Here is a 10,963-nt window from a genome sequence, read left to right as displayed (position 1 = left end):
AGGGGTTCCCAATTTTTCCAGATTTTCATACTCCTCTTAGTTTGAAACACAAAAATCCTCAAATTAGCATAGATTTTAGTTCTTGTTTTGAAGGTTTTTCAATCCAATCATTGTAGAAGACAAGTTCCACCATTGTTAGTCAATTATTGAAGCTTCTAGTAATTTTTTCTTACTCTTTCTTTCTCTCTTCTATCTTTAATTCTTGGTTTTTATTAATTGTTTGGTTGTTCTTTGCATGTTTAATTGTTAGATTCTACTTAATTCTTAGTTTTAATTTGTTCATGAATTCCTTGAAATCTTTAATTGCTTTAACCTCCATGGATTGTGAGTAGTCTAATTTCTAGGGTTTGGGTGAACCCTCAATGTAATCACCAACACTTGTTGCATGAACTAATTTGTTAATTGTGGGGTGTTAATTAGTTGAGTTTAAGAGGTTTCATTGTTAATTCTTGTAATTGGCCATTGCTTGAATTATTTATCTAGCTTCCTCAACGAAGGATCGAGAGATGAACTTGAGGAAGCTCCCTTATGCTTGATTGACTTGATTTGCCATGAGAATAGGAATTTCTAGTCAAGGGAATTTGCATGTTATCGTGAGGATGTTTTAACACTTGTTTCTTGCCCATAATCACGAGAGTAGGTTATGGTTTTGATGTCAAGTAATCCCTCTTGCTTGAGAGAGTAGTTGGGTGCATTTGATAACTTCCCCTAATTTATCCCCTAAATCACCATTTCTATGCATGCTACTTGTGGTCCGTGATGAAGTTTAGTGGTGTAACCCGTGCCCTAGGCCTTCTTAATATTGTTAATCACCTCTTAGAATTAGTTGATTTGAATTAGAATAGTGTGACGTAATACCAACTTAAAACCCCCGACTTAATCTAGCTTGTTTAAACAATAACATTTGGTGGTTGATTCAACGCCTCTCATGGGTTCGACCCTTTCTTGCCCTTGCTACTAGTTGAGTAGGATCGAGTTAGGTCTTATTTCTTGATAGGTTGACGACGTCCTATCAAGTTTTGGCGCCGTTGCCGGGGAGGCAAAGTCACATTGAATAAGTTATTGTTGAATGAGTCTAGATTTGTGTATATGTATATAATCTTCTTATTTTGTTTTTGTTTAAGCGTGTTTACTTTGTGATAGTCATTGCTAACGTTTTCCTTAGCTTTGTTTGACTGTGCATGACACGGAGGAGTAAGCAATCACCTCTTATCCCCGTAGATCCGGAGTTAAATAGAACTTTGAGGAACGTAAGAAGGCTCCTACAAGGCACGCCGGAATTTTCTCTAGCTTATACGGATTCCGAGTCGGAGGATAATCTTGACAACGAGCAAGAGATGGCCAACCCACCGCCTCCTCCACTTCTACAAGACTATGACCACCCCGATGCATTCCAACTTTGGAGTGGCATACTTCTTCCCACCACCAATGCAAACAACTATGAGTTCTCTCCTCAACTCATAAGGATGATCCAAAGTGAACAGTTCGGGGGGAGTGCAAATGAGTGCCCTCTAGCTCATTTAGACAACTTCCTTGAGTTGTGCACTACCATCAAGCAAAACAACCTCACGGAGGAATTCATTTGGATGCATATGTTTCGGTTCTCTCTTAGGGACAAGGCTAAGTGTTGGTTGAGGTCCGTGAAAGAAGGATCCTTAACAACATGGGAAGAGGTTACCAAAGCATTTCTTGGGAAGTTTTGTCCGCCCGAAAAGACCGCGGAATTGAGAAGGAAGATTACAAGCTTCACTCAAGAGGATGATGAAACCTTAGGTGAAGCATGGGAAAGATTCAAGGATCTAAAGAGGAAGTGTCCACACCATGGGTTGCCTTTATGGATGATTATTCAAAGCTTCTACGACGGTCTCACTCCTACCTCAAGGGCGAATCTTGACAACGGAGCCGGTGGTAGTCTTAAAAAGCTACCGGTGCAAGAAGCCGAGAATATGATTGAAGAAGTTGCAAGGCATTACGCCTATAGATATGATAGAAGAGAAAGTCAACCGAAGAAGAAAGGTATGCATGAGTTGAGTGCAATAGATCTCATTGCCTCAAAGTTTGATATGCTAGCTCACAAGCTAGACCAAGCAACCTCCTCAAGCGGTACCTCCTCTTCACAACCACAACCACAAGTCATGTCTTGTGAGACTTGTGGGGGTAATGATCACATGGCTTCATATTGCAATGCTACTAATGAGCAAGTTGCGGCCATGAACCAAAGAAATGAGCAACCTTTCAATCAAGGTTGGAGGCAACAAAACCAAGGGTGGAGACAACCCAATCAAAACCAACAACCCAACTACAACAACCCTCCTCAAAACATCTACAACCAAAATAAACAAAATCACCAAGCCCCATACCGCCATCCAAACCAACAAAGACAGCAATTCAACCAACAACCTCCTCCACCCCAAAAGACTTCCCTTGAGGCCGCTCTTGAGTCTTTCATAAATCAACAAGGGAAGAGCAATGCAGAAATGAGCTTCAACATCCAACAACTTCAAGCGCACAACAAAATAATTGAGAATCAACTAGCTCAAATTGCACAACAAGTTGGGAGTTCTACCTCCAATGCTAGTGGTCAATTTCCAAGCTCAACGGTTGTGAACCCAAAGGAGCATGTCAAGGCTATCACATTGAGGTCCGGGAGAGGGTATGAAGATCCGGTAATGAGTGAAGATGTGCCACAAAAGAGAGATGAGGGTGTGGAGGTGAGAAGTGAGAATGATGTTGAAAATGAGGTGGTAGAAGTTGAGAGAAAAGAAAAAGAAAAGAGTGTTGAGGGAGACACAAAGAAAGGAGAGGGAGTTGAAGTTGAAGTGGAGAAACCCCCAATGAGAGTCTACAAGCCACCTATTCCTTTCCCTCAAAGGTTGGTAGAGAAAAAATTGAATGAGAAGTTTTTCAAAGTTCCTTGAGGTCATGAGAGGGCTCCAAGTGAACATTCCATTTCTTCATGCTATGTCACAAATGCCTACATATGCGAAATTTTTAAAAGATCTCTTGTCCAACAAAAGTAGGCTTGAAGAGAGTGCAACCATCTCCCTTCCAATGGAGGTGAGCGCAATCATTCAAAACAAGCTTCCCCGAAAGCTTGGTGACCCGGGTAGCTATGCAATTCCGGGGAAGATTGGAGATATGGAAGCCATGGATGCTCTTTGTGATCTTGGGGCAAGTGTAAGCTTGATGCCCTTCTCAATTGCGAAAAATTTAAAAGTTGGTGAGATGAAGCCAACAAGAATCTCAATACAATTAGCCGATCGTTCGGTTAGGTTACCAATGGGAATACTTGAAGATGTACCGGTACAAGTGGGAAGAGTTTTTGTACCTTGTGACTTTGTGGTGATGGAAATGGAGGAGGACAACAAGGTTCCTCTCATTTTGGGAAGGCCGTTCTTGAACACGGCGGGAGTGGTAATTGATATGAAACAAGGCAAGCTAACATTGAATGTGGGAGATGAGAAAATTTCTTTCTCATTCTCGCAAGCCATGAGGAAGCCTATGTATGAGGATATCAATAGAATCGATACTCTTGACCGAGAAGTGGAGGAATTGAAGATGATGAACAATAGCAAAGATACTCTACAAGCGATCCTCACGGAAAGTTTGTACAATGATGATGATGAAGCTAAGGGGTACAAGTTGTTGTTAGACCAACCCCTACATGGCAAGGCAAGGGAGTTTGAAGCACTTAAGGTGGAGGTAAAAGAGGAGAGGTCTACGCCTCCTCCTAAGGTTGAACTTAAACCCCTTCCCCCTTCACTTAAATACGTTTTTCTTGATGATAATGAGACTTATCCTGTTATTGTCAATACCAACCTTGATGACACTTCCCTTGAGAAACTCCTAGTTGTGTTGAGGGAGTATAGGAGTGTCATTGGGTATGCCATTGATGACATTAAGGGGATAAGTCCCACGATATGCATGCACAAGATTTTGCTTGATAATGATCATGACTCCTCAATTGAGCACCAAAGAAGGCTCAACCCCAACATGAAAGAAGTTGTTAAAAAAGAGGTTTTGAAACTTCTTGAAGCGGGCATAATCTACCCTATCTCCGATAGCAAGTGGGTTAGCCCGGTTCAAGTTGTTCCAAAAAAAGGGGGCATGACCATTATCAAGAACGATAAGGGTGAGACCATTTCTACAAGGTCGGTCACCGGGTGGAGAATGTGCATAGACTATCGAAAATTGAACAAATCCACTCGGAAGGACCACTTCCCTCTCCCCTTTATCGATCAAATCTTGGAAAGGTTGGCATCACATAGTCACTATTGCTTCTTGGATGGGTATTCGGGATTCCTCCAAATCCCTATCCTACCCGAGGATCAAGAGAAGACTACATTCACATGCCCTTTTTGCACCTTTGCTTATCGAAGGATGCCATTTGGATTATGTAATGCACCTTCTACATTTCAAAGGTGTATGATGTCTATCTTTTCCGACATGCTTGAATCATCAATCGAGGTATTTATGGATGACTTTTCTGTTTGCGGTTCATCTTTTGACACTTGCCTAAGTAATTTGATTAAAGTGTTAAAAAGATGTCAAGAGGTGAACCTTGTGCTTAATTGGGAAAAATGTCATTTCATGGTTGAAGAGGGTATTGTGTTGGGACATGTTGTTTCTAGTAGGGGCATTGAGGTTGATCGTGCCAAAATTGAGGTTATTGAGCGCCTCCCTCCCCCCACTAATGTGAAGGGTATAAGGAGTTTTCTTGGACACGCGGGTTTTTACCGCCGGTTCATTAAAGATTTTTCCAAAATCGCTAAGCCGCTCACTCAATTGTTGGTAAGGGATGCCCCTTTTGTGTTTTCTAATGATTGTTTGCTAGCCTTTGATAGGTTGAAGGAAGCTTTGATCACGGCTCCCATCATTCAACCACCGAATTGGGAGCTCCCTTTTGAACTCATGTGTGATGCTTCGGACTATGCCGTTGGATCTGTGCTTGGGCAAAGGAAGGATAAAAAGCTCCATGCCATCTATTACACTAGCAAAACTCTTGATGAAGCACAAAGAAACTACACAACGACTGAAACAGAGCTCATAGCCATCGTCCATGCTATCGAAAAGTTTAGGTCTTACTTGGTGGGCTCCAAAGTTATAGTCTTCACCGACCATGCGGCTTTGATTGAAATAGCTTTATTTAGAATGTATTTGACTTTCATTTGATTCGAAATCTTTGTTTGAATGTGTTTGACTTTCATTTAATTCAATTAGCTTTGTTTGAATGTGTTTGACTTTAATTTAATTCAATTAGCTTTGTAGAATGTATTAGACTTTTATTTGATTTAATTAGCTTTGTTTTAATGTATTTGACTCTCATTTGATTCAAATAGCTTTGTTTGAATGTGTTGACTTTCATTTGATTCAAATAGCTTTGTTTGAATGTGTTTTACTTTCATTTGATTCAATTAGCTTTGTAGAATGTATTTGACTTTCATTTGATTCAATTAGCTTTATTTGAATGTGTTTGACTTTCATTTGATTCAAATAGCTTTATTTGAATGTGTTTGACTTTCATTTGATTCAATTAGCTTTGTAGAATGTATTTGACTTTCATTTGATTCAATTAGCTTTGTTTGAATTTATTTGACTCTCATTTGATTCAAATAGCTTTGTTTGAATGTGTTTGACTTTTCATTTGATTCAATTAGCTTTGTAGAATGTATTTGACTTTCATTTGATTCAAATAGCTTTGTTTGAATGTGTTTGACTTTCAATTGATTCAATTAGGTTTGTTTGAATGTGTATGACTTTCATTTGATTCAATTAGCTTTGTAGAATGTATTTGACTCTCATTTGATTCAAATATCTTTGTTTGAATGCGTTTAACTTTCATTTGATTCAATTAGCTTTGTAGAATACATTTCACTTTCATTTAATTTAAACAACTTTGTTTGAATGTGTTTGACTTTCATTTGACTCAAATAGCTTTATTTGATTGCGTTTTACTTTCATTTCATACAATTAGCTTTGTAGAACGTATTTGACTTTCATTTGATTCTAATAGCTTTATTTGATTGTGTTTGACTTTCATTTGATTCAATTAGCTTTGTAGAATGTATTTGTTTTTCATTTGAGTCAAATAACTTTGTTTGACTGTGTTTGACTTTCATTTGTTTCAATTTGCATTGTAGAACGCATTTGACTTTCATTTTCTTCAAATAGCTTTGTTTGAATGTGTTTGACTTTCATTTGATTCAATTAGCTTTGTAGAATGTATTTGACATTCATTTAATTAAAATAGCTTTGTTTGAATGTGTTTGATTTTAATTTGATTCAATTAGCTTTGTTTGAATGTCTTTGACTTTCATTTGATTCAATTAGCTTTGTAGAATGTATTTGACTTTCATTTGATTCAAATAGCTTTGTTTGAATGTGTTTGACTTTCAATTGATTCTATTAGCTTTGTAGAATGTATTTGACTGTCATTTGATTTAAATAGCTTTGTTTGAATGTGTTTGAATTTCATTTAATTCAATTTGCTTTGTAGAATGCATTTCACTTTCATTTGATTTATATAGCTTTGTTTGAATGTGTTTGACTTTCATTTAAATTAAAAGCTTTTTTTAAATGTGTTTGACTTTCATTTGATTTAAAAGCCTTTGTTTGAATGTGTTTGACTTTCATTTGATTCAATTAGCTTTGTAGAATGTATTTTACTTTTATTTGATTTAATTAGCTTTGTTTAAATTTATTTGACTCTCATTTGATTCAAATAGCTTTGTTTGAATGTGTTTGACTTACATTTGATTCAAATAACTTTGTAGAATGTATTTGACTTTCATTTGATTGAAATAGCTTTATTTAGAATGTATTTGACTTTCATTTGATTCGAAATCATTGTTTGAATGTGTTTGACTTTCATTTGATTCAATTAGCTTTGTTTGAATGTGTTTGACTTTAATTTAATTCAATTAGCTTTGTAGAATGTATTAGACTTTTATTTGATTTAATTAGCTTTGTTTTAATGTATTTGACTCTCATTTGATTCAAATAGCTTTGTTTGAATGTGTTGACTTTCATTTGATTCAAATAGCTTTGTTTGAATGTGTTTTACTTTCATTTGATTCAATTAGCTTTGTAGAATGTATTTGACTTTCATTTGATTAAAATAGCTTTGTTTGAATGTGTTTGACTTTCATTTGATTCAATTAGCTTTGTTTGAATGTGTTTGACTTTCATTTGATTCAATTAGCTTTGTTGGATGTAATTAGCTTTCATTTGATTCAATTAGCTTTGTTTGAATGTGTTTGACTTTCATTTTATTCAATTAGCTTTGTAGAATGTATTTGACTCTCATTTGATTCAAATAGCTTTGTTTGAATGCATTTAACATTCATTTGATTCAATTAGCTTTGTGGAATACATTTCACTTTCATTTAATTTAAACAACTTTGTTTGAATGTGTTTGACTTTCATTTGACTCAAATAGCTTTATTTGATTGCGTTTGACTTTCATTTGACTCAAATAGCTTTGTTTGAATGTATTTGACTCTTATTTGATTCAAATAGCTTTGTTTGAATATGTTTGACTTTCATTTAACTCAAATAGCTTTATTTGATTGCGTTTGACTTTCATTTGATACAGTTAGCTTTGTAGAACGTATTTGACTTTCATTTGATTCAAATAGCTTTATTTGAATGTGTTTGACTTTCATTTGATTCAATTAGCTTTGTGGAATGTATTTGACTTTCATTTGATTCAATTAGCTTTGTTGAATGTATTTGACTTTCATTTGATTCAATTAGGTTTGTTTGAATGTGTATGACTTTCATTTGATTCAATTAGCTTTGTAGAATGTATTTGACTCTCATTTGATTCAAATAGCTTTGTTTGAATGCGTTTAACTTTCATTTGATTCAATTAGCTTTGTAGAATACATTTCAGTTTCATTTAATTTAAACAACTTTGTTTGAATGTGTTTGACTTTTATTTGATTCAAATAGCTTTATTTGATTGCGTTTTACTTTCATTTCATACAATTAGCTTTGTAGAACGTATTTGCCTTTCATTTGATTCTAATAGCTTTATTAGATTGTGTTTGACTTTCATTTGATTCAATTAGCTTTGTAGAATGTATTTGTTTTTCATTTGAGTCAAATAACTTTGTTTGACTGTGTTTGACTTTCATTTGTTTCAATTTGCATTGTAGAACGCATTTGACTTTCATTTTCTTAAAATAGCTTTGTTTGAATGTGTTTGACTTTCATTTGATTCAATTAGCTTTGTAGAATGTATTTGACATTCATTTAATTAAAATAGCTTTGTTTGAATGTGTTTGATTTTCATTTGATTCAATTAGCTTTGTTTGAATGTCTTTGACTTTCATTTGATTCAATTAGCTTTGTAAAATGTATTTGACTTTCATTTGATTCAAATAGCTTTGTTTGAATGTGTTTGACTTTCAATTGATTCCATTAGCTTTGTAGAATGTATTTGACTGTCATTTGATTTAAATAGCTTTGTTTGAATGTGTTTGAATTTCATTTAATTCAATTTGCTTTGTAGAATGCATTTCACTTTCATTTGATTTATATAGCTTTGTTTGAATGTGTTTGACTTTCATTTAAATTAAAAGCTTTTTTTGAATGTGTTTGACTTTCATTTGATTTAAAAGCCTTTGTTTGAATGTGTTTGACTTTCATTTGATTCAATTAGCTTTGTAGAATGTATTTTACTTTTATTTGATTTAATTAGCTTTGTTTAAATTTATTTGACTCTCATTTGATTCAAATAGCTTTGTTTGAATGTGTTTGACTTACATTTAATTCAAATAACTTTGTAGAATGTATTTGACTTTCATTTGATTGAAATAGCTTTATTTAGAATGTATTTGACTTTCATTTGATTCGAAATCTTTGTTTGAATGTGTTTGACTTTCATTTGATTCAATTAGCTTTGTTTGAATGTGTTTGACTTTAATTTAATTCAATTAGCTTTGTAGAATGTATTAGACTTTTATTTGATTTAATTAGCTTTGTTTTAATGTATTTGACTCTCATTTGATTCAAATAGCTTTGTTTGAATGTGTTGACTTTCATTTGATTCAAATAGCTTTGTTTGAATGTGTTTGACTTTCATTTGATTCAATTAGCTTTGTAGAATGTAATTGACTTTCATTCGATTAAAATAGCTTTGTTTGAATGTGTTTGACTTTCATTTGATTCAATAAGCTTTGTTTGAATGTGTTTGACTTTCATTTGATTCAATTAGCTTTATTGGATGTAATTAGCTTTCATTTGATTCAATTAGCTTTGTTTAAATGTGTTTGACTTTCATTTGATTCAATTAGCTTTGTAGAATGTATTTGACTCTCATTTGATTCAAATAGCTTTGTTTGAATGCATTTAACATTCATTTGATTCAATTAGCTTTGTAGAATACATTTCACTTTCATTTAATTTAAACAACTTTGTTTGAATGTGTTTGACTTTCATTTGACTCAAATAGCTTTATTTGATTGCGTTTGACTTTCATTTGACTCAAATAGCTTTGTTTGAATGTATTTGACTCTTATTTGATTCAAATAGCTTTGTTTGAATGTGTTTGACTTTCATTTGACTCAAATAGCTTTATTTGATTGCGTTTGACTTTCATTTGATACAATTAGCTTTGTAGAACGTATTTGACTTTCATTTGATTCAAATAGCTTTATTTGAATGTGTTTGACTTTCATTTGATTCAATTAGCTTTAAAGAATGTATTTGACTTTCATTTGAGTCAAATAACTTTGTTTGACTTTGTTTGACTTTCATTTGTTTCAATTTGCATTGTAGAATGTATTTGACTTTCATTTGATTCAAATAGCTTTGTTTGAATGTGTTAGACTTTCATTTGATTCAATGAGGTTTGTAAAATGTATTTGACATTCATTTAATTAAAATAGCTTTGTTTGAATGTGTTTGACTTTCATTTGATTCAATTAGCTTTGTTTGAATGTGTTTGACTTTCATTTGATTCAATTAGCTTTGTAGAATGTATTTGACTTTCATTTGATTCAAAAAGCTTTGTTTGAATGTGTTTGACTTTCAATTGATTCAATTAGCTTTGTAGAATGTATTTGACTGTCATTTGATTCAAATAGCTTTGTTTGAATGTGTTTGAATTTCATTTAATTTAATTTGCTTTGTAGAATGCATTTCACTTTCATTTGATTTATATAGCTTTGTTTGAATGTGTTTGACTTTCATTTAAATTAAAAAGATTTTTTTGAATGTGTTTGACTTTCATTTGATTTAAAAGGCTTCGTTTGAATGTGTTAGACTTTCATTTGATTTAAAAGGCTTTGTTTGAATGTGTTTGACTTTCATTTGATGTAATTAGCTTTGTAGAATGTATTTTACTTTTATTTGATTTAACTAGCTTTGTTTGAATTTATTTGACTCTCATTTGATTCAAATAGCTTTGTTTGAATGTGTTTGACTTTCATTTGATTCAATTAGCTTTGTAGAATGTATTTGACTTTCATTTGATTCAAATAGCTTTATTTGAATGTGTTTGACTTTCAATTGATTCAATTAGCTTTGTTTGAATGTGTTTGACTTTCATTTGATTCAATTAGCTTTGTTGAATGTATTTGACTTTCATTTGTTTCAATTGCTTTTTAGAATGTATTTGACTTTCATTTGATTCAATTAGCTTTATTTGAATGTGTTTGACTTTCATTTAATTCAATTACCTTTGTAGAATGTATTTGACTTTCATTTAATTCAATTAGCTTTGTTGAATGTATTTGACTTTCATTTGGTTCAATTAGCTTTGTTTGAATGTGTTTGACTTTCATTTGATTCAATTAGCTTTGTAGAATGTATTTGACTTTCATTTGATTCAATTAGCTTTGTTGAATGTATTTGACTTTCATTTGATTCAATTAGCTTTGTTTGAATGTGTTTGACTTTCATTTGATTAAATTAGCTTTGTAGAATGTATTTGACTTTCATTTGATTCAAATAGCTT

At 33.2% G+C, this 10,963-nt stretch overlaps 1 protein-coding gene across 1 annotated transcript; it reads left to right on the top strand.

Moving 5' to 3' along the window:
• Window positions 1-1,181: 1,181 nt before the first annotated feature.
• LOC110731094 lies at window positions 1,182-2,918 on the top strand. Its single transcript, XM_021910934.1, has 3 exons — window positions 1,182-2,244; window positions 2,461-2,741; window positions 2,850-2,918. Exons 1-3 carry the CDS (start codon window positions 1,182-1,184, stop codon window positions 2,916-2,918), a joined length of 1,413 nt encoding a protein of 470 aa, XP_021766626.1.
• Window positions 2,919-10,963: the final 8,045 nt, after the last annotated feature.

This window comes from Chenopodium quinoa, unplaced genomic scaffold, assembly GCF_001683475.1.
Source record: "Chenopodium quinoa cultivar QQ74 unplaced genomic scaffold, ASM168347v1, whole genome shotgun sequence".
Taxonomy (NCBI): domain Eukaryota; kingdom Viridiplantae; phylum Streptophyta; class Magnoliopsida; order Caryophyllales; family Amaranthaceae; genus Chenopodium; species Chenopodium quinoa.
Note: the sequence above shows the minus strand (reverse complement) of the source record. Positions and strands in the feature narration are given on the sequence as shown.

Bases quoted from the DNA above. Each gene is read 5' to 3' on its own strand.
- LOC110731094 (XM_021910934.1), top strand. From the start codon at position 1,182: ATGACACGGAGGAGTAAGCAATCACCTCTTATCCCCGTAGATCCGGAG. The intron at 2,245-2,460 runs GTTGGAGGCAAC...TAAATCAACAAG, and splicing joins TGAGCAACCTTTCAATCAAG to GGAAGAGCAATGCAGAAATG. The intron at 2,742-2,849 runs GTGGTAGAAGTT...AGAGTCTACAAG, and splicing joins AGAATGATGTTGAAAATGAG to CCACCTATTCCTTTCCCTCA.